The sequence below is a fragment of the Lissotriton vulgaris genome, chromosome 2_1 (genome assembly GCF_964263255.1).
Source record: "Lissotriton vulgaris chromosome 2_1, aLisVul1.2, whole genome shotgun sequence".
Lineage (NCBI taxonomy): Eukaryota > Metazoa > Chordata > Amphibia > Caudata > Salamandridae > Lissotriton > Lissotriton vulgaris.
This window is the reverse complement of record NC_141687.1, coordinates 2,023,722,746-2,023,747,453: the sequence shown is the minus strand read 5'-3', so window position 1 is coordinate 2,023,747,453 and position 24,708 is coordinate 2,023,722,746. Positions and strand designations below refer to the sequence as shown.

General features: G+C 43.5%; 1 protein-coding gene across 1 annotated transcript in view; it reads left to right on the top strand.

Moving 5' to 3' along the window:
• Positions 1-24,708, top strand: part of LOC147733673 (transient receptor potential cation channel subfamily M member 7-like) — a 1,613,265-nt gene that overhangs the window by 1,522,679 nt on the left and 65,878 nt on the right. The window contains exon 37 of the mRNA XM_086958251.1: positions 483-534. Coding sequence (XP_086814377.1) covers positions 483-534 — 52 coding nt within the window. The remainder of the gene's footprint in view (positions 1-482; positions 535-24,708) is intronic.

The window sequence follows — 24,708 nt, the reverse complement described above, 5'->3', positions numbered from 1 at the left end:
CTGTTCTAATTCATTCGCGCTACCATGCCCTGATCTTGACACTGCAACAGAAAGTATTCTTGCCTACTGACTGCTGATAAAAGCAGCCTTTAAGAAACAAACCCCAGCAGGAACCAGAGAGACATGAGGGTACTGTCCCGAGCCCACAGCCTAATATGCATGGTTAGCCTAGTAAGCGGGTGCACCTCTGGTTGCTCCTCTGTGAACATTGCAGATTTTTCAGCCTGAATCTTAGAATGACAATCAGTGGCCTTCCCTGGTCATCTTTGCGGTGCTGCAAATAGACCTGTCAGCAGGGTTTTCTCTCTCAATCTGTCTATTAGACTGTGGAGGACAAAAATTCATAGTGAACGCATTCTCTATGCCCTTTTGGAGTGCTGTTTCTCAAGAAATTGTTGTTTTATAATGCATATTATATTTGATAAAGCTTACAAATTGAGATTAATACACACAGTATTACAGTATACTTTTTACTTCTATAGGAGTTGGTGAGAATTTAACAGACCCCTCTGTGATAAAAGCAGGAGACACTAGGTAAGAAAAGTCTTCTAATTAAGGTAAATGTGGATGTGAGTAATTCATTTATTTGTGTACAAGTATTGCTTGCATATTATGAGTAACTGCTATTGCTTGCTGTGGCCTTACATGAGGATGATGTAGGGAATTGGTATTGAAATAAGTAAAAGGTGTTCCCCTTGAATTTCAACACAACCAAATGGGAGGTGGATTATCCATTATGAGGAGAAAGGGACTCAGTCAAAAACTCTGAATTAATTGCTCAGGATAATGGTGTGACCCTGAGCATACTAGATCCTGTGGGCGATGGACCGCCTGCCTTTGTCCATGGCAGGCAGAAGCGCACTTCTAAAAAATGGTGGTGCTGACTCGACTATTATATTTGTTTCTGAATGTACTAATGATCCCAACTTCAGCATTTTTGAGGCGTTACAGGCCACTGTGCTTACTTTAATACGGTCTGGGGATCAGTTCAAAGTAAGAAGAGAGGTCATCGCTTGACCTTATGAGAAAGGAGTTATGTCCGTCCCTGAGTCTGAAGTACTTTAATGGATTGAATGGATAGGTCAGCGATTCATGGGCATACCAGAGAAACAGCTCCACGCTACTAGAATATGGATGAAAGTACATACTCACAAAGGTAGAAAGGTGACTGCTCAAGCCTGCTTTGCCCCCCAGGCAACCACTATAGGATTTGTAACTCGCCCACTGATAACTATTCTGGCTGAAACAGACTCATGACGTATTCCTACAAGTTTCAAGAAAGTGCACCTACTTCCATTCTGTGAAGGACTAAGAAGAGGGAATGATCACTCGGGAAGCTGAGTCCCCCCTTCCTTGCATATAGAAATACCACAGTGGACTGTAAGTTTGAAGTGCAAAAATTGTTCCGAAAGTATTCTTCTTGGAGCATCAAATAAACATTTTGATTGTTCTGGCAAAACCTTCAAAGACATAAGCTGTGTCAATTTTCACAAGGATTTTGTTCTTCATATTGATCATAGATGGGTGTCAGTAAGATGAGCAATTAGTATTATTGTGTTGGGTTGCATAACAGTGAATATCACCTTTGGGCATAAAGAGGAAAGGCACCATCAGTAATCAAATCCTGTATGATGTCAGCAGCTGTGAAGCCATCAGCTCAACATACCCTTAATAAAACTCAACCATGAGTCAGCCAGAACCTGGAGCCTTACCACCAGAAAAGCATTTAAAAGCTTCCCAAATTTCACCTATAATAGATTACTGTGACCGGGATCTCTGATGGCTTTACAATCATAGCAAGCTCCACATTTTCCAAAAGTGGTTTATTTCAGTACCAGATTTCCTTAACTTGGACTCGTACAACTCAGAGTAGTAACTGACAAGATTATCTGATAGAGCCCGATCCATATACCGGAAGAAGCCATCTGTTGTATGGATACTATGTACTAAAGGGCTAGGCCTCGAACTTCTGAGAAGCTATCCCAGGCTTATCTCCTTCGCCATACTTCCTGGCTCTCGAAGTAGTATTTCCAAATGTGGCTTCCTTCTTAGCAACCTCTAAAACAATGTTGAGCCTGGATATCCAGCATGTAATTTGGGGCTTTTAGTGCACCCAAAGTGAGCCTGTAGTCAGACTAGCTTAGTCAATTGTGGTCTGACTGATTTTAGGACTTCTGTGTCTTTGTAGATACGCACCATCACCCCAAACCTCTCAATGTGTACCTTAAAGGTCTCCCAGATCATGCTCATTTTGGGGACCGAGCTGAAATTATTCTCAAATAAATTCAAAATGTCTACTCAGATTTTAGGTTCGTGGTTAAGTGGTTAAGTTTTTCAGGAACATGTCAAACTAAACAAAAGAGTCAATGAGGTACCCAGAAATAAACCAGTAATCAATACGAGATAATGTGTCATGCAAGCTAATTTTTCTTACATCTACGTGTCACTAAGCAAAGTCTTGAGGCAATGATGTGAAAAAGTGTGTACGACAATCCACCAATCTCCCATATGACAGTAGATGTGGTGTAGAAATGACAAAAACCCTGCAGCCATGCCCACTCTACAGGTAAATAGAGTTTGGGTGAATAAGAGAGAGGGAGATAAATAATGGATATAGGCCCACAAGTTCAGTTATTGTCCAGCACCAAGTTACTCCTCCCATTGTTTATAGGCTTCTCAAGTTGTGTAAATAACACTATTAATAACTTGGTTGACATACCATGTCCATAAACCTCCCCACATGTCTGCTTCGTTGATGCTCCTTGATAGAGCAGCTGAGCAACCTGGCAGGTTCCGGGCAATTCACAATTTGTGAAAAAAAGAGTGTGGGTGCCCAAAGCTCTGCTCAGAAGCTGGCAGCCAGTACAATTAATCTTTGGCGCGCCCGAATATCAAGGCTGGTAGTCTTTGATACACTACTAGACACTCCCTGCTCCTTTTTCTCTCTTTTACAGGGTCCAGTTGTCTTCCTTTCTTATTTATTTTATAGTTTTATAGCTCGAGAACCAGACCAGTGAGGGTATCAGAGCGCTTTACTGGATTTTTGGGGAAGGAATACAAAACATAAGGATGGGAGGGATCAGATTGGGAGAGATAGGGATACATTATATGGGAGGAGCACGTAGTCTAAAGTCCAAGCGACATGTGGGAGAAAATTAAAGCTGGTAGAAAAAAAATACAAGAAGGCTATCTTATACAGGAGGTACACGACGTCTAAGGTCTAAGCTACATGTGGAATAAAAATTAAAGCAGGTAGTTAAATATATATAGAAGAAGGCATTCAGTCTCAGCTCTTGGGGGGGGGGGGGGGGGGGGGTGCCCAGGAGTGCAGAAAAAAATGATCATCCGTGGAGGCCATGGATAATGCTGGGGTGGAGGGTGGAAAAAGTCTATGAGGTAATTGTTAAGTAATCATTAGATGAGGTATTTTCCCATTAAGAAAGTTTTAGTCTCCTTCTTAAAGTGTGCCAAGGACGGAAGTCTTCTGATAGAGCGTGGGAGAAAATTCCAGATTCTTGGAGCGGCCCCAGAGAAGGCTCGATTGTAGTTTTTTTCCTTCCGGAAGCGTGCTGGCTGCAGCAGCAGGTTTTTGGCAGATCAGGAGTTTCTGGCATGTCCGGTTATCACAAGTTTTTGTGTGAGAAATGAAGGTGAATTCGAGTACAGAGCTTTGTGAGTAATGCAGGCCAGTTTAAATTGTATTCTTGCCTCAAGGGAAAGACAGTTCAGAGCTTTGAGGCGGGGAGAGATGTGGTCAAATTTTTTTTTAACCTGTTATGAGTCTGGCGGCAGTGTTGAGGCAGGCTTTCAATGGGGCCTGTTTTGCTGTCTTTCTCTTCCTCCATCTTTCCGATCAGTGTGTTTTTCCTTCTCTTGCACTGAGGAAATATCTGAAGCAGAAAAATAAGGGCTGGTGCCCCCCACCAGCAACCACTGACTCAAATTAAGCACTGATTCCAAGAACTCTCTGCAGACTCGGAAGCACAATCGGTCGACGCATGTGCAAATGGTAAACCGGAATAATGAAGTCGTATCTAAAGAGGAAACCAATCTTCAGAGCAAAGTCCTAAGGAGAGAAGTGAAACTAGGAGAGAGTGAAGGTAAACATAGCAAATGTGGATGGGAGTCATGAATAGTAAATGACACAGAGAGCCCTAAAACCAATAAAGCTGAGAGGCAATTTCATCTGATCCTCTGTCTCTACATAAACTAATATAGATGTGCCCTCCAGCCATTGTGGCATTCTTGGACAGTTGATTTCTTCCCTTATTTTTGAGTCTTAGTTTTCTGGGGAGGAGCATAGCATATTTTTACACATTCTGTCAAAGCCTAATCTTACTAGCTAAAAAGGTATCATGCAAAGCATTGATAAAATCTGTGACTATCATCTATATATTTTCATGAAGCAGGCAGTCTCCTTATCTCTTAAGTGAAGGGGCCCTTTCCCCTGCAGAAAAGTCCAAAAAGGATACCTAATCATACAGCTCCACAAACACAAATTCTGAAATGTGGTGCATTCCCCTCCTATGTGCATATTTGAGGACCCCACCACTCAAATATTATTCCTTGTTCCAGGGTCCCAGTGAAGAGTGTCCTCAAAAATGAATAAAGAGGCACAACACAGTGAGATCTCATACAATTCCACTATGTCATTTAGACAGAGCGTTATCAGTAGTGAAAAGGAATATTTGAGCCAATAAAGAGAGCTGCATGAGTGGCGCAACAGTGACGGTAAACCTTAGGCATGCCAAATCCTCTACAAAGACAGCAGTGCTCCACTGGTGGGTCAGTCCATGCATGGCTGTGTCACATTAAAGTCTTCAGGTAGATGACCATGGTGACCAAATGATCAAGGGTAGTAAAAAGAAGCAACTGCAACCTCTTGAAGCCACCAATCCAAGCAAAAAAAACACATGAGGACACAGGAGCTCTCCCACTCCAACAACAGCCCCATTGTGCATTTGGCGCACTCTCCCACTTTGTTCCACGGTACACCCTTAACTGAGTCTGTTGGACAAGCTGCTCACAGTGCAGGTGCAACTTCATGCCAGCACTGAAAACAGGGAATTAGTGAAAGGCCCAGTGGCTGCTTGAAGCCACCAGCCGCCTTTCAAAACATTTGGCAACCTGGCCTGCAATTCAAAGGGGACATAGATCCCCTTGCAGGCAGGATCAATGAGTGACTACACCATGTGATCTCCTAAGGAGCATGATCGGGTGTGCACTGATTGCGCACCACCTCTCTGTGATACACACTCAGTGCACCTCCTGACAGGCTCTTTGCCTTGGCGCTCATGCCACAGTGGGCAACATGTTTCCTCATTTGCATGGAGCCATGCCCCATTGCAAATTAAGATACACCCCTATTAGATCATGCAGGTGCAAAATGTGTACCGTCACGATCCGTATCATAGAAGGGGTTGGTCAATCATCTCCATCCCCTTTAAAAATACTACACTGGACTGGGTGTGCTAGAAGCAAGCACTCATCCTGTTATGCACCCAGGGTATGTTTTGTACTACAGCCCATGAACTTTTGGAAGAAGACGATTGAAGGTGAAGCAGCACGTCTGTGGTGGCCATGCAACTCGCACTTGAGGTAAATCCGTACTAGAGAGGGCCTTCATTCACAACATTGAGGGCTGCAAATCTACCACCTCACTGACCAATCAACATGTCTACATGTAGGTCCAAGACCTGGCCACAATCTCCCTGGGACGTAGCTGCCAGCCTCACAAGGGAAGATTGACAGAGGCCACTCCTGAGGTTTTACCATCAGCTAGTGTCACATTCGGGCCTCCACAGAAGCCAAGCACCGCAGGGTGTGGAGAGGAGAGGGTGTATGCGCACTGAACCATGGAGAAGCTGCTCACAGCATCAGAGCACTCCGGAACCCAGCAGGCTCATCTGCAGCTCCGGTCGCTGACCAGCATGTTTGCCACAGGTGCATCCTGACCAGACACACAACAACATGAGCTATGGACCTTTCTAGAAGTGTCAGCAAGGTTTCACTCTGTAATCATATTAAACAAGAGGATAAAGGATGACTAATAACGCAGACTACTGCAGTTCTGCATTTAAGTGGCTATCTTGTTGAGCGGATAATGAGCTCCCCCATAGACTTTTTTATGAGCTACTGCATAACCATTGAATAATCTGAGCTCTCAGGAATTCCTAAGTGTGTGCCTTATAAAATGACCCATAAATCTCTTGGCTAATCTGAACAGATTGAATTTGGGTGCCTAGATTTACCCTGGTGTGTGAATCTGTGCTTCTACTCTTTTTGTTTAATATAAAGTCATATTACCAGTTATTTCTTAATGTATACTGATCCAATAAATACCAATTGAATCAGCTCCTCTACAAAGACATCTGTGCTTGAAGTGCAAGTCAATTCATAAAGGGGTGTGTCACTTCATGTGCTTGATACCACTGCATCAGGATTGCCGCCTGGACACATTTCTGACACATATTCAAAGGAATAATAACAAGGTTATAAATGGAAAGCTTGAATTAATTTCAGCCACAGGCAATCTCTTGGGCTGCCATTCCAGTCCATTGTTTTTCACCCCCATGTCACTATAGACAAAGGCTCGCCCTATGCAAATCAGTACCATCCTGCTCCTAGTGTAAACATGTCAACAGTTTGTCCCAAACTGCCACGCGAGGCCCCCTCCAAAAGGGACTACAAGCAACCCCAGACAGGTTTCAACCTTCTTAGGGCTAATCTGCGAGGCATAGCTTGAGCTTTCACTCAAAGACCATCATTTCTGTTTTCGATTGAGTTAAATTAGAGGCAGCAGTTATTCATCAATGTTGCAACTGCTAACATACAGGCCTTAAAGGATTCTAACATGGAGGAGAATTGGATTCAATTGACGCCAGCAACGGCATGCCTTCTGCATATGAAATTGTTCTTAGGCTGAAGCGCTCTACCAGGTCCGCCAACAGGGCCATGTATATGTCGAAAGACTTTGAGCGAGAGGAGGACTGAGGCATCTCAAAGTTAAGTTTTACGGAAGCTGAAGAGAAGATAGGGAGGTTGAGTGTGTGCAGTGGTGAGGAATGAATGGAGCCAACTAAGAGCCAGTGGGCCCAGCAACTTGAGCCTGTGGAGCAGCATAGGATTGGAGATTGTGTTGAAAATGGCAGCAGAAGCATGGCTATCCTGCCATTGTTGATGTGCTTTGTAGCTAAAAGTATGGCGGTTTTGGTGCTGTAGTTAGGCCTGAAACCAGACTGAGTAGGCTGTAATAGAGAGTGCATTTTAAATACCTAGAAAGTTGGCCGTTGACCATTTTTCCAGTATTTTTTAAACTGAAAGTAATGGGGACATTGGTTTGGAATTGCTCAGGACTGCAGGATAAGCTGATGGTTTTCGTCATATTAATGACTAAGGATGCGGGAAAGACCAGGATCAGTGAGTGAACCCAGATTACAAGACAGCAGTGCTGGTTGTTGTTCTGCTGGAGAGATGTATATGTTTTGGCTAGCGATGTGCCTGACAGGGTATGAGGGTCACAAGAGCGAAGCCTTTCTGAGTGCTAGTAATTTTGTCCTGAAAGAAACTGGAGAGATTGTCATGTACGCTGCTGACGGGGTTTAGAGATTTGGCAGAACCTCTTTTGAAGATTTTTGTGTATTTTCTATTTTGGCCATGTTGCTTATCCTAAGGTAGAATTCCAATTGGGCTGTTTTAAGTCGTTTATGGTCGTTTTTGAGTTCTGATTTATAGGAGAGTGCATTCCTCAGCTTAATCAGCTCCCCATCTTAATTCTAAATTTTTGCAGGCGTATTAGGCCTCTCTTGGGTTGTCTGAAAACCAGGCTGCAAAGTGGATTTTCCTTGGTCTGGATAAAGTTTTAGAACCTCAGATCCAATGGCTGATATAATCCAATCATTATAGGCAGCTGAATCGTTATTTAAGTTTCCTTTAAAGGTGGGGTTGAGGCAGTTATTAATTGTTCTTATTAATTGTTTTAAGAGACCAGTGTTGAGTCTAGAACAATTACGTCCAAGGGCAATACATTGATTATAAGGCTGATTATTGGTGGGGATCGTTGATGTGTGAGAATAGATCTGATGATCCACTTGCCAGGTAGAGGGACTGGAGAATACTAGATTGATCTGTCTACAAAACAGTGCCGAGAATACACCCCCCTCTGCCCGGGTTTTACTTAAATTGGTGCAAATACGTCACCGATAAAGCGAACTAGGTCCAACAAACACACTGTCATCCCATAAGTGATACGTACACATAAATTGGAAAAATATATATTCCTTTATTATTGTTATTTAGTCTAAATGGTACAAAAAAAGATCCTTAGGTGAGATCTCAAAAAGTTAATATCAATAAATATCATGAGTCACAAACATTCATTCATTCTGTCTAACCATCACACAAGCACATACATACTTAGACCATTCAACCCATTCAAAATAATTAAATAACAATGACAATAATCCAAGGTCAATTCACACCAAATGCAATTCAGTAATAACATAAACAATTGTATATCGGGAGTGTACAGTTGTTCACTCCTCGTGCAGTTCAGCAACACAATTTCTTTCACCGGAGGGAGATAGATATGGGGGAGACACAAGGCTCCAGCGCCGACGCGCATTTAGGTGTCTGACCCAAGTCTGGGTCACACTTTCATCAGGACGAAGCCAAAAGAGTGGGACTCATGAAGACAAAAATCTGATGATTAACCCTTTCCTTGCTGCCAACGGCAGCACTACCTCCCCAGTGCTGCCGTCGGCCAATTGCCGACACGGCCCCGCCCGCGCAAGGAAACGCCCGCACCGCTGTGGAATTACCGCCGCGGTTAACGGGTTAACATACAGCCTTGATCATGGGATAGAATATACAGAAACATACAGCAATGGAGAGCACCCAACAAATAGCCCAATATGATAAATATGGGTGCAAGTAAATGCAACCTCATAGGGAATCCACAGAGAAAAGATGCAATAGACGGTATCCTCAGTAGTGCGCGCCTCGATGTTCAAATCCTATTTAGGTGGCGACGCCATGAAGGCCATAGTTTGAGATAGGTCTATGGCAAATTAACATCAGGTGCTATCAAACCTCCAGTAGATAAAAAGTCTTGAATGGATTGGGGTCCATATGGCGTGAAATCCACACGCCCGTGATAACCGGCGGATGAAGACTGCTGATCTGTCTACCAATATGTGTGGAAGAGGAAACCCGCTGTGTGAGGTTGAGGGAGGATATAGCATTGATAGGGATTTCTGATCAACAGTAGTGTAGATTGTCGGCATGAATGTTAAAGGGTCATTGGATGATGAAATATGCATATGTGACACACAGTGGGGCAAGAATAGCAGATAAATCAGGGGCAAGGGAAGCTGAATATCCATGGGGCGATAAATGAGTGCTCCGACCAAAGAGAAATTATGAGATAGTTTAAGGACAAAGCTCATAGCTTCCATTTCCGACGATTCCGAGAGTTTTGGTCAGAACATGCAAATATCAAGTGAAAGATAAGTGCCCCCACCCCTGCATTGTGACTTGTCTTGGTGTAAGATGGAGGACCCTTTTTGGATGACGAGAATAATGTCAGGGGCCGAAAGCTCAGTAAACCATGTCTCCATAACAAATGCGTTGTCAAGTTTGGAATTGTGGATTTAACTGTGCAATTTCAGGAAATGTTTAGTTAAAGACGTTACGTTATGCAAACACATATTTAGGTTACTTACTCAGTGAACATCTGGTAGGGATACAGGTCCTGCATGAAAAAGTTTGTGAAAGAGTATAAAGGGAAGTCACAGAGGGACACTTACTTCTAGACTTGAGTGCGTAGAGCGCACTGGTAAGGTAGCTGTCGTGGAGCTGTATCTGAGGAGATAAGGCCTGAGGGTTAGGTGCTCAGTGCAACCAGGGCTCAGATGGGCTTGCCTTTGGCGTGGACGTGCAGCAGTGCCTCTGATAAAGGGTGCCCTGATACAGGGGGGGCGTGTCATGTAAATAAGGATTTTAAAATGGGTGGGTAAAAGCTAAGAACAAAGCCCAGCAGCTCCTGTGTTAGAGTTCAACCTTTCTTGCCTCGAACACTACAAGGAAAATAAAACTGAATTAAAATAATTGTGACAAAAACTAACATAAAAGAAAGGCTCCACACAAGCGCGTCAGTAGTAGGAGCCAGGCCCCTCCTGAAGATGTACAAAGAAAGTAACTGGCAGCAAGATGAGTGGGAATGTCAGGACCTGTCACTAAGCTGCCTCTGTGCTCACCCGTGCAAGTGTACCCTCTTTTCCAATGGCAGTCGCGGAGCAGCGCCTCTGACAAAGGGTGCAGCGATGTGGGGCGTGCGTCCTACAATAGCTCAACCAGTGCTTCCATAAGGATTTAGTGAAAAACAAATAACAAACTGGAGCCCAGCAATTCCTGTGTTTGTGACCAAACTTCCTATCCTCAAAACTACAAGGAAATTAAAATTGATTTAAACTAATCGTGAGAAAACTAATCGTAAACATAACAGAAAGAATCTGCATTAAGAGCAAGTCACTGGTTGGAGCCAGGTGCCTCCTGAAGATGTACAAGGAGTTTAAACAGCAGCTCCACCAGTCATAATGTCTGGCCTTGCCCCCAGGAAGTTTCCCTAATCATCAGTGTATGCGTCCATCTTCATGGACCACAAACCATGCTTATTTTTAGAATAATTCTGAAGAGGCAATGTGGCAAGCTGTTTGAGTTTCTGGTGTTAGCTTGTGTACAGAAACACAGCATTTGTATGTGGTTGTTTTCTGTACAACAATACAATGTGCAGAGCCTGCTATTTTCATGTATGATCTATAACACAGATGACCTCACACTGCTAAACCATCCTGTCCGAGAATATTCAGTCAAAGAGAAACTCAGAGGGGGATTTCCTGGATCCAGTGGGTTCAGATACTGTGTATGCATTTTATTTTAAGAGGGCAAAAGTTTCCTCTTGGTAATGATATTCTGTAGGCTCATGTTTAATGTCACGAGAATATAGCCTGAGTTATCAGAAGCATATATTTTGATGAACTCAACAATGTATCTTCCACATTTCATGTGTGCCTTAGTAAGTGACAAGTGATTTCTGAAAGAAAACTAAATACTGTAACAAGGGCTTGAGGAAAGATTTGCAGCCTGGATTATCGGTGTACCCAGTTATTTAGGATTGGTATATAATAGTGGAGCATATGTATCTAGTATGCTCACTAAATTATCTTTTCCACTTGCCCATTCTTCAGACAGAGCATGGTTGGTGAGGTTTATGATCTCAGGGTTAAGAAACCCTGGGAGTAGTTGCTCAATTTTTGGCAGTGCTCTTGTATTTTTATTCTAGGTTTTTAAGTTTGTGTAAGCGTGCAAATTCAAACTGAATGATCAAATGCTCTCTTCTGCCATTGGGCTCTCTGATGGTAGAGGCGGTGAACTGACCTGTGTTGGAATAAAAATTATGTGAGGTTAGACGCTCAAAACACAGAAAACACTTAAGGAAACAGTTAAGAAGTAATTGTCTCTTTCTTAATAAAAAGTACCTCAATATATACACAAACATATTACACCTAAAATGATGAGACTGTAAGAAACAACGAACTTCATAGCCATACATATTACTCCAAACAGTATTACAGCGTCTAAGACAGAGGTATTCAAATGGTGGGACAGCCCACCCCGCGGCATCTTCTAACATGTCTCAGTCAACAGAGTGACTTGCTAAGTATTACAACCACTGTAAATACCTTCAATAAGTTGGTCTCTCTAACAGAACAATTTATCAGGGTAAAACCTAACACACCCTGGTACAAGAGAGTGCTCAACCTCCAGCAAAATGACAATCCAAGAAAACTGATGGAAACTCCGGAATTGTTACACCATCTGAAAAATCGAACAAGAAATAAGTTTGAGCCTTCTTCACAAAACCCAACTGCATTAAACAAAGACAGATTAATGACTGCACTAACCATCAAAAAAAATTATTCTATCAACTCAAAAATCTACGATCTTAACTATGAGCACAATCATGTTGTCGACACTGTCTCTGAAACATTGGTCAGCTTTCAAAAATTGCTTGCTTCTCTTCCCTTCCTGCCATACCCAAAATGGCCATCATTCCAAAGAGTAAACAGTAAGTTTCTACTACAAATTATGGTCTCCTTAAACTTCTTATCATATGTCGATAACCCCATCCAAGCGTAAAACCATGTACTCAGGACATTTCCCTAAAACCAATCTTTGAACTTCCCTTTCTCAGAAACATCATAAATAATGATGTCTTAATACACAATTTTCTCACCTGCTGAAGTCCAGCCAATCTATATTCATCCCTATATGCAGGATCAAAACAAAGACCCTCCAAGTCCTTGATGATGCCTTTCGCATATTAGACAAAGGTGACGTGCCTTCGGATGTTCCTGGACTCATTTTGCAGAATTCGGCACAAATGGCCCTGGAAGCCTCCGTTAGGCTTGAGTGCATGAGGTTGAAGTGTGACTAGGCTTCACCCTTACTCCTATTATTCTAACTAAGACGCCACTGATTGTGAAAAAGCACTCACAATAGCAAATCAAGTCTGGCCTTTGTTGAGGGCAATGTGTACTTAAATAACAGTCCGCCTAACCTAGTCGGTGTCTCACGAATTGAGTCTAACTGCCTTAAGTATGTTTGTGTCTGAATAGGAACCCGTAAACAATTCAGCGAAGACATCACCGACTTCATCAGTCCACATGCCCTCGCCTCCGAGAACTACATTCTATTAGGAGACCTCAACTTCCACCTGGACAAGAAAAACGACAGCAACACCACCACCCTTCTTGACAACCTGGCCAATCTCGGCCTCAAACAACTTGTTGACACCCCTACCCATGTAGCCGGACATACGCTCGACCCAATCTTCACCTCCAGCAAACACATCTCCTTCGATCGCACCACAGCTTGCCACTGGACGGACCACAGTTGTGTTCACTTCAGCTACAAAACCACCTCGACCCACAACCCCCCAAAACCTATCCCCCGAAGAAAATTGAACAAAATCACCACCGACCAACTCCTCACATCGCTCAACCAAAACCCACCTGCCCTCTCATCGGACCCAAACCAAGCTGCCATCAAATTCAAACAATGGGTCACTCACAGCGCTGACAAATTAACACCCTTGAAAAACCATCACACCAAACAAGACAGTAAAAAGGCCCCCTGGTTCAACTATGACCTTAAGAAATCCAAAAAGCTATGCCGCACTCTCGAGAAAACATGGAGAAAAAACCCAACCACCGACAACATGACCACCTTCAAGGCAGCCACCCGCACACACCACCAGCTGATCCGAGCCACCAAGAAATCAGCACTCAAGATTAGACTTGACAATAACGCCCATAACAGCAAGGAACTATTCAACATAGTCAAAGAATTCACCAACCCCACCGCAGCCTCAAACGACATCACTCCCTCCCAAGACCTCTGCGACTCCTTATCCTCCTTCTTCTACAACAAAATTGCCGACATACATAACAGCTTCAAAAACAGTTCCAACAAACAATCCTCTCCACCCCCCTCAGAACCTAAACCGCCCTCCAACAACCTCAGCACCTGGAACCCAATCACCACCGAAGACACTATCCGCCTAATGAACTCCATCCACTCTGGCTCGCCAACCGACCCCTGTCCCCACCACATCTTCAACAAAGCAGACTCCATCATCGCACCCCATCTCCGTGATGTCATCAACTGCTCCTTCATCTCTGCCACCTTCCCAGAAAGCTGGAAACATGCCGAAGTCAGCGCCCTCCCGAAGAAACCCACAGCAGACCCCTCCGAACTTAAAAACTACCGCCCCATATCCCTCCTCCCATTCCCGGCCAAAGTCATTGAGAAAGCCGCCAATAGCCAACTCGCTGCCTTCCTCGAATCCAACAACTCCCTCGACCCCTCACAGTCCGGCTTTCGAGCCAAACACAGCACTGAAACCTCCCTCATCGCAGCAACAGACGACATCCGAACACTACTGGGCAACGGAGAAACAGTGGCCCTCATTCTACTCGACCTCTCCGCCGCCTTCGACACTGTTTGTCACAGCACACTCATACAACGCCTCAGCAACATCGGCATAAAAGGAAAAGCCTTGGACTGGATCATCTCGTTCCTAGCTGGGAGAACTCAGAGAGTCCGACTTCCCCCGTTCAAATCAGAGGCCACCAAAGTCATCTGCGGAGTACCACAAGGATCATCACTCAGTCCCACCCTCTTCAACGTTTACATGAGTCCACTCGCTTCCATCGCGCGTCAACACAACCTCAACATCATCTCCTACGCAGATGACACCCAGCTGATCCTCTCCCTCACCAAAGACCCCAACACCGCCAAAACCAATCTTCACGAAGGCATGAAAGAAGTAGCCGTATGGATGAAAGACAGCCGCCTTAAACTTAACTCAGACAAAACGGAAGTGCTCATCCTAGGATCAACCCCCTCTACCTGGGACGACTCATGGTGGCCTTCGGATCTGGGCTCAGCAGCCATACCCACAGACCACGCACGTAACCTTGGCTTCATCCTAGACTCCTCACTCTCGATGACCAAACAAGTCAACGCCGTCTCATCCTCTTGCTTCAACGTACTTCGTATGCTCAAAAAAATCTTCCATTGGATCCCCGTCGAAACAAGAAAGACTGTCACCCACGCACTGGTTACGAGTCGACTAGATACGGAAACACCCTCTACGCCGGAATTACAGCCAAATTACAGAAAAAACTCCAACGCATCCAAAACGCATCAGCGAGACTCATTTTGGACATCCCTCGCCAAGATCACATTACCGGCCACCTGAAAGACCTCCACTGGCTTCCCGTCAACAAGAGAATAACATTCCGTCTCCTCACCCACGCACACAAGGCCCTCTACAAACTAGGTCCCGAATGCCTCAACACTCGACTATCCTTCTACACACCCACCCGCCAACTGAGATCCTCCAATCAAGACTTCGCCGCAGTTCCGCGTATCCAAAGATCCACCATGGGAGGTAGATCCTTCTCCTACTTGGCGGCCAAGACCTGGAACTCACTCCCCACTCACCTCCGCCTTACACAGAACCACATCTCCTTCAGAAAAGAACTTAAAACTTGGCTATTCGACAAATAATGAACCCCCTACCCAAGCGCCTTGAGACCCTCTTGGTGAGTAGTGCGCTATATAAATTATTGAACTTGAACTTAGTGCATCAGATCTCTTTTATCCTGTTTACCTCCAACAAACAGGTTTCTGCAGCACTCTACAACAATGATGGCCAAAGGGAAGGGGAACAAGGAAGGTTTGGGTCCTGTCTCTGACCGGTTTGGACCACTCAAATATACCAAACAGAACAGATAGCCAGTCAGGTTTACTTTTTTGTTATTTGATCACACCCAGCCGATAAGTACTGAGTGATCAACTATTTTATTTTAGTTTTTTATCTTGTTAATATTTTTTCATTTGATTTTTTGTATGTCATCAAAAGAGCAGTTATCAAACAATAAAGAGTGCATTCAGAAAACAATGTGCGCAATATATACAAGTGTTCAATATGTACACAATCAATACTCAATTTCAAATACACCAAAAATACATTACAACAAATACATTAATACAATGCCTAAAAACAATTTTGAAAATAGGCACCAGTCCTTCAAATTATATACCAGAAGACAGGCGGACAACAGAGTTCATAGATACTGCCTGCCTGTCTTACTGAGCCAGCGATTGGATATTTTATGATTGCACGGCTAGGGATGGAGAGCGTGGTATTGTTTTTATCCCTAGTTGCACCCTTCTTCTTTATCACAGGCTCGGGGTCAACGCGTTTCGAGGCCGTAACTGAAAACAAAAATGGGTTTGGTGTAAGTATTGGGTTGCATTCACATGAGGTTGTGCTCTTAGACTCTAATTGTGGAGAATGAAAATACCTGTATGTAGTACTGTACACCACTTCAATGGGAAGTGAAGGCTCGCAGAGGTTGTAGTTTCTGCAGGAAGACAGGTATTTAAAATGAGTGAGGGATTTTATCTGCGGCAGTCACTGTGACGTGCTGCGGTTGTAAAGTTTTAAACAAGCGAAGCTAGCCGACTGGAATCCTACCTTGCCCCCAGGCGGAGAGTCGTGTGGGATGGGGAAGCATGGACCATTCGCCGGTCCGGAAAGTCTTTTGTTGTGCTGCTCTGTTGAAAAAGTAAACCTCAAAGGGAAGGGGAGGCAGGAATAACGCATTAACAGAGCAACAAGATGAGCACTGAAGGCAACAGCTAGAAATTCATGTCAGCTTTATGTCTGGATGGAAGACAACAGGTGTTTCTTGTAACATGTTAAAGTGGTGGGGCAATCGAAGTGCCCCTCCACTTCCCAAAAGCCAAAAATTAAACAACAAGCATCAGGCGACATAAAGACAAACTAATTCACTACACTAACATGCATTACACTAAAATTTGAAATAAAAATAAATATTACTTGCCCATGGGCTGCGCATCCTTCTCGGTGGTCTTCTGCAGTCTTATGCAAGAGTCAAAGAGCTAACTCCCCAAATCAATTCAGATACAGCTCTCATGCTATTAACCAGTATGAGATTCACCAGGATTGAAAGGTGCAGGCTGGCTGGACGCTCCTTCGGGCCCGGGAGGCTTTTGCTTGCTCTCCTCCAAGCTGTCTAACACAGGTCGGGTTGTAGAGCTTCAAAGTGCGCATGTCAGGCTGGCCTCTGCAAGACAGCCGGGCAAAGTTTGGCCTCTACTCCAGTCCTCCATGCTCCCAATCAGCAGCAGAGGACATGCCCTGTGTTTAACTCGGCTTCGATAGGCTGCTCTGGGTGAGTCTCAGTGGGAGAACGAGCACTGGGAGAGCAACTGGACAAAATAGACCTCAGCTCTATTTACTTTCTGTAGATGCTCTGTGTAAACAATAGGAAAAACTCTGCTATCCAGGTTTGTGCGAGTGTGATTATTATTTTTTCAAATAATACATTGGGGGGAAATAATCAATCTAAGAAAAAAAAAAAGCGTCAATTACCTATGAATCAGTAGCGTTCCCCCTCCCCCAGCGCCTTGAGACCCTCCCGGGTGAGTAGCGCGCTTTTTAATGCCGTGATTGATTGATTGATTCACAGGATTCAAGCCCTGACAATCATGCATCGTACAGATCAAACATAATGGGTCAGCCGACTTGGATGCTAATCATTGTATGGCCTCTCAGGGTACTAGAATAATACATTTTGACATGCGGTCTGTGAAGTCCAAATACTGCAAGACGCAGGCCTTGTGGTAAAAGTTGAAGTTTGTTTTACAAATACAATGGAACCTCAGCCATATCAATGCCTTTCCAATCCGACCTTCAATCCCAATCTAGTCTTAACTTTCAAACACAAACATTCTAATGAACAGAGGCCAGGAGAATGGATGGTTATGGATGTCAGGGTGGGAGAAAGAAGGGGAGAAAAGGAACATGCCATATAACACAGTGGTACTCACAGTACGGCCCGGGGGCCGCATGCGGCCCTCCTGACCTTTACACTGGGCTGCTGTATACACGACTCAGCACTAACATGAAATTATTTTTTAAATACACAGCAAACGCTTATTTACACATTAATTGCTGTTAGGTAAAGGAAGTAAGTAGCCCCTTAACTTTAGGAACACCATCATTTTTAACAACAGCAAACGTGTAAAAATACGATAGGCTTTTCAAAATTCAAAAAGTGTATTTCATTGACCTGTAGACCCATTTCACATTAGTAAAGCAAATTATAGCAGGGCCTTCAGAAGTATTTTTCTTAAAGTGATTATTTTCAAACATGAATTTAGAAACGTTCATGCTTCCTCCCTCTCTTCCTGGCAACAATGCCATTAGTGATTAAAACCAAGCACAGGAGATGGATTAAACAGTTTGCATTCTGAAGTCATGTATTTTGAGTTCCTCTTGTATGTGATAATGAAGAAAAAGGAGGTAACTTGAAATAAATCAACTGCCCAGGGTCACACAATTTGGTCAAGTAGAAAAGCCAGGATTCATCCCGGGTTTTCTGGTTTCCCATTGTGTACTTGAGTTCAGCCACTAAATATACATTTAAAAATAAAAATTATTGAGCAGAAACACAGAAGATACAGAAAAGGGAGGCAACTGCAAAACAATTTAGACAATAAGTATCTTAGTATACATATAAATTACCGACATTAACAAGTATAAACAAGTCTAAAGTGCAATGTGTCATATTTTTCCCGGATATGCTGTTCTTAATAGGGTTAATGTTAGCAGCTCCTTACCAGTTACAGTACAATTACAGTACAATGTGCCATTTAATCATCCAAACATAAAGATCGCAATAGATCTTTGTAGAAAAACTGCACAAAGTGCAAGTGCATGTGCAATACAATACTAACAAGACATATATAAAGTACAAGATGCTGTATTTCACAAATATATACTATTCCTACAAATTAGGACTGGTTCCTTATAGGTAAATATCCGGCTACAATGCAATGTGCTGGTTACCATCAAAACGTGATATTAAAATATTTCTTCTTCTGGGCATAGCTCCTTCTAAAATGCAATATGATAATTTGCCATCTAAACAAACTCTAATAGGGAGAGAGAAGGAAAAAGGAAAAGCATTCATGTTCATCTTCCAAACATACCTTGAAGTACCGTCTGCCACAGTATTTTCCAAGCTAGAATTTACAAAAAGTGCAGAAGTGCTAAAGTGCTTTTTTTTTTTTTTATCCGACCCTGCATTTCAGAAACGGTCACCAGCCTCTTCATAAATCACTATACAGTATTGAATCTTTTATTGGCACCTATTCTCTTAGCGTATGCTTCTTCAAATTTCCTAGTACAAAGTAGTTTATTGGGCCATTCCGAATAAGTGGGTATTTTTTGGGACCTCCAATTCTGCTAGATCAGTGAATGTGCCACGAGGGAGGCGATTGCTACAAATGTCTCCTGCCCTCTTGACATTCCGAGGTTTCGTCTCTGGCTTGCCCAACCAAAAAGTGCAATCTCAGCGTCAGGATCCAAACTTTTCTGGACTCCCCAGTTTATAGCCGGGAAGAACTTTTCCCAAAATTGTCCTAACTTCGGACAGGTAAAAAAGGTATGGAGCCAGCCTCCCTCGCCTGGCATCTGGCAACAAAAGCATTTGTTCTCTAATTCAGGATAAATCTTATGGAGAGCACGGGGAGTATAGTACGCCACCCAGCGTGACAGAAACGCCATTCTTTTAAAATTAGCCGGTAATAATTGTGAAATCTGAATATATAAAAAAAGGGAGGCTTACTCGAGGTGCCACACCTCGCTTGACTTCTTGCCAGGTAATGCCTCTGCCAGCCACTAAAAAGTGCCCTAGCTCTGTGAATCCCCAATTAGTCCAACACATTAGATGGTTGGCCTGTATTTGAAGGCCCAAGCTCTTGCATGCGATCAGTTCTAAAAAAAAAGATCCTGTGGAGTAGGCCTGTTTCGAATAAAAAAATCTGGGTTCTGTAGATATACTCTTGCAAGATTTTATATCTTGTTTTTTAGGGAGTGTAGCTGTTTTCAGAAATAGCTGGACCTGTGAACCCGCCTCTTGAACCATCTTGTCTAAAAAGAAATTGTCAATAGAGTCCTTGCGGTCAAGTAAACAGGCTGTTAAATCTTGAAAGGTTGCTTTGTAGTATATGCAGACTTGAGGAAGTGCAAGCTTGCCCTGACTGATGTCAAGTTGGAGCATTGGAAGTTTTATTCTCCAAGACTTCTTATTCAAGATGAATCTTCTAGACAACGTTTCTAGCTCCTTAAAATATATAATTCATTTCCTCGTGGCTCCATTATTTAATTTGTAGATTTCTTTGTATTGGCTAGTGAAGTAAATCCCTAGATATCGGATTGGATTGGGACAAAGGGCTTGCTGTTTAAGATTATCAGGAAGAAAATCATACGAAGTATTCATTGTTAAAACCTCAGTCTTATTGCGATTAATTTTGTAGTGTCCAATTAATTCAACTTGTGTAAATGTGGCTAATATTAGATCAATATTTTGTCTTCTCGGGCTGAGGTAAAGAATGATAGTCCGCAAACAGCTTCAATTTAGCCTTACCTGGTATTGGAGGTTTAATCTCCATGTTATTATGGATTTTAGTGGCTAAGCATTCAATAAAAAAGGTAAAAGTACAGGGGAAAGGGGGCCCCCTTGCCTGGTCCCCCGATTGACATGAACCATCCCAGCTAGATTTGAATTGATAATCACCTGTGCCTGAGCCCCTTCATAAATATTGCAGGGAATTTGTATAACCTGGGACGGAATCCCATATCTACCCAAACCATAAAACAAGGCACCCCAATTCACTAGGTCAAACGCTTTTCGGCACCGACCATCATGATGACAGCTGGAGTTTTAATACAGTAAAACAAGTCAAGTGCTTGTACTAAAACCCTGTATTTGTGGACATCAACCTTCCTGCAATGAACCCTATCTGGTCTCTATGGATCACTTTTTGTGCAAGAGGAGAGAAGCATTGCGCCCAGATTTTCATTAAAATGTTATATTTTGAATTAAGTAAGCTTATTAGTCTATATGAGTTTACTTCTCTGGGGTTCATCCCTTTCTTTACAAAGCGGACGATAATGGATTCCTTGAAAACTGTTGGAACCAGCCCCCCATTTTTACATAATTAAAGAGCTCTATCAAGAAAGGTGTTAATTCTTTTGCAAAAGCTGTATAACATTCTATTGGTAGCCCATTGTTACTACAAACTTTTCCTCCCGACATAGAGGCAAGGGTGCATTGAACTTCAGCTGCAGAAATTTCAGCTTGAACCTTCTCTACCTGGATATTTGATAGCTGCGGGAGATTGATGTCTTCAAAATATTGTTGGATAGCCTCTTGCCCTACCATATATTTAGTTGCATACAACTGCTCGTAGTGCTGCAGGAAAACTTTAGAACTATTTTCTTTATCAGCCACCGGGGTTCTTGTGTTCGGTTCTAAAACTTCAGTAATTAGGGCTGCTTCCTGTTTAGTCTTAGTAGACCAAGCCAGCAGCTTGCCTACCATTTGGCTCTCTTCGTAAGCTCGCTGCTGGAATGTGCTGGAGCTGTTAATTTCTTCAAGAATAATGAACTCCTTTTGCTCCTGTTTAGCTTTTTGAATCTGCCCTCCCACTGGCTCGTTTCTTCCTAAAGAAGCATTTTTCTGGAGCAAGGCAGAATCAACCACTGATTGGAGTTGATTTATATGAGTCCTACGTTTTTTGGATTGTGCGACCATAAGGGCAACCAGCTCCCCATGAATTGTGGCCTCAAAAGCCCCCCAAACGGAAAACCGATCCGATGTGCCCTATTGACCTTAAAAAAATTCAAATATCCATTCTCTCGTATCAGCTACCCATTGTAGATTCGAAAGGAGTCGTTGATCCATCTGCCACCTGAACCTTGTCCTCCTGACCTCATCTAATTCTATTTTAACTTTGACCAGCGAGTGGTCTAAGAAAGAATTAGCCCCCATTTCTGCTCCAGAATATTTCAAGGAGTGAGGTATCATGAAGAGGTCAATGCATGAGGCTGACTGGAATTGTCAGGAATAACAAGTATATTCTCGTACCTCGGGATGGGCTCTACTCCACAGATCTATTAGCTGATAATCTTGTGCAATAACATTGATTGCTTTTTTGGTCTTCGGCTTCAGCTGTTTTTTATTTTTATTTGAAGTGTCCTTAGTCAAGTCCTGAATATAATTAGAATCTCTGCCAAAGATAATTTGCCCTGTAGTTGGTCTGAGTATCTCATTAATCTTAACCATAGCTACCGGGTCATCAACGATTGGACTGCAATAATTAATAAAGTTAAAAATATTTCCATTTAGACTTGTTATGACCCAGAGCCATCGACCGTGTGGGTCCCTCTGTACTCGAAAAAATTCCCAATCCAACCCCCAGCTAAAATATATGGCAACCCCCCTTACTGTCAGCCCTGATGATGCAAAAAAAGCCTTAGAAAACTTTTTGGGGACAAAAAGCTTTGGAGTGTTTGTTTTCAAGTGAGTTTCCTGAAAGAAAAGGACTTGTGGTGTAAATGAAGCTTGCCACCTTATTATCCCTTCATACTTCTGTTTGTTTAACACACCGTTTACATTGACCGAAATTATCCGACATTTAAATTTAATGTCCAAAATTCATGCTTAAATATTGCATTTAATATTGCATTAATCCATTCAGCACAATGCACTGTTTTTCCGCCATCCCTCCGCTACGCATCCGCTCATTTTTTACCTCTGCACCCACCTGCTGCCATCCCCTCCCCCCACCCTCCCAATCCCTTGCCTCCCTAAGAGATGTATAAGAACCCGCGTGCCACATCTCAACCCTCCCCAGCTAACTCTTATGGGGTGCCCTAGAACTGCACCCTATATGACGCCTCCCTCCCCGCCAATCCCAGTGGACCTTCATGGTAATCTCTAATTCTATTCTATTTTCCAGAGGAAATTTCTCTTAACAGATCCTACGCTTCCTCCAAGTTAGTAAACATATGGAACTTCCCTCTCACAAGCACTCATAACTTCGACTGCTGAGCTATTGACGCATATTAAACAGATATAGCATTTTAATGAACTCTTTTTGCCGGCGTGCTGCAGCTGCCGACATGTCAGCAAAAACCCGACAGCTAGAAACATCATTGATTGAAAATTGCCTCTGCTGAATTGCCTTAGTTAAAATCTTTCATTTACTACGCTAGTTGGCAAAGTTAATCAGGATTGTGCGTGCAAATTTTGAATGCAGCAGCAGGTAGGGAGAGAGCTGATGTGCTCTTGTTATAGTGAGGTCTCCAGTGAATTCTGGTAAGACATTTTTCTTGATAAAAGTCTCGACCCATTGAAGTGTTTGAAATCCCTAAATCCCCTCAGGAACCCCAACTATACGCAAATTTGCTTGTCATGAATGATTTTTTAGTTCCTCGAGTTTACTATCTAAGGATTTTTTTTCCTTTAATGCTTCATTCACTTTCTGATGCATAGTGTTCATTTGATCCTCCAAATGTGCAATACTTGATTCTGCTTCTTGTATCCTATCTGGAAAGCTAGCTACTGCCTCCTCCATTTTTCCAAGACGCTGATGCAAGGATACTATTTCGCTCGCTTGTGATGTCTTCAAATCTCTTATCTCGTCTAGAATAAGATTCAATATGGTCTATATCACATTGTAGGGTGGTGCTTTTCTCTTGAATTTGTGTCGGCGGGCTGTGTAGGAGTTCTCCATTATCTTTTTGATTCACCGCTTGCTGTCCTAAAGCTTCCAATCTTATGGCTTGGGCTGAGGCAGATTTTGAGGTGACTTATGCGGGAAGCATTGATTCCTGTGGGGGTGCCTGGGACTGAGCCTGTGACGCTGATGGTGATGCCTGTCCCTGAAACTGGACGCCCATCAAAATATTGCTGATCTTATGAAGGGAACCTTCTAAAGTTTTTTCTTCTGAGATAGCTACTTGTCGTGAGGGCAGTTGCAGATCTTGAATGCAGCTGATAGATGTATTTTAGATGTCCTTATCTCCAGTCACGTTGCCAGAGCAAGAGGCGGAAGTTTGCTAAGAAGGCAGCTGGCTACAAGAAGCGTTTGGGTATGGGGGAGAGAAGGAGTAAATATAGGAAGAAGTTGCTGGTCTTTCAAGGGCACCGGTCTGTGGCTGAGTCTGACCTAGGCCTTCCAGACTCTGAAGTATTGGTCTGTGACTGACCGAAATAGGGGCACTCGCGTGAAACATGATCTATGGTAATCCAGTTCTGACCACGGACTATCATGAGGATGTGTGCAGGCAAGGGCCTGACACTGCCCCAGCCCTTACGCTTTTATGAGGTAAGACTGATGTGCCTGTTTCTGCCCCAGTCTGATCTTCCTGTCAAATACACCCTGCCAACAATGTTGGACTAGGAGTAATGGACCTCACCCTCCGCTTTTACTGCCTGGTATTTTCTAACTGTGGATCGTAGAAAAGTAAGGGCCGCGGGCCCCGTCATGTGGGCCCGGACCCTGGCATCGGAGCCAGAGTGGTTATTACGGGCGAGGCTGTCTGTGTCTGGTGGTGGTGCGGCTCTCTGTGCCGCCCGGGCGGCTTTCAACTTTATATCTAGGACTCAGACCGAGCCATCCGTTGCCCCCACACCTCAGTGGCTGCCTTTGATCCTGGCTCCCACCCCCGGACTTAGCCTGTCTGACACCTGGAGAGCTCGCCTTGTCCAGTCCAATCCACAGTCAGCGGGAAGACCCCCCTGCCCCCACCCTCGCCAGAAGGTTATCTCCTGCCACTGAAGGGTGTAGGGAGCAGGAGACACCACAGACCGAGGGCTGCCTCTCTCGAATTCAAAACGGCTTGGCACCGGAGGCTCTGAGCTATATAATACTATACTGCTAATACTGATATAGCGCTGAGTTTTAAAATTTAGAATCGTGAAATAGGGGTGCCACTGCCAGGTATCTATTGTTAATCCTGACCTTCTACGAAATATGATTCCGCGCCTATCATTACAATTACATAGAAGTACACACCCACTTCCTTTAGGCATATCTCGAGTAGGGCCTCTTATGTAATGTCTAATTCGAATTGGACAGAGCGCGGTTGCACTGTCCAGATCCAACGTTTCCAGTGTTTAAATCAATCCAGCACAGCGCTCTGACAGGACTATGCCAAAATAACTCCGAACCCTGCTCCAAAAACCCAGATACGAA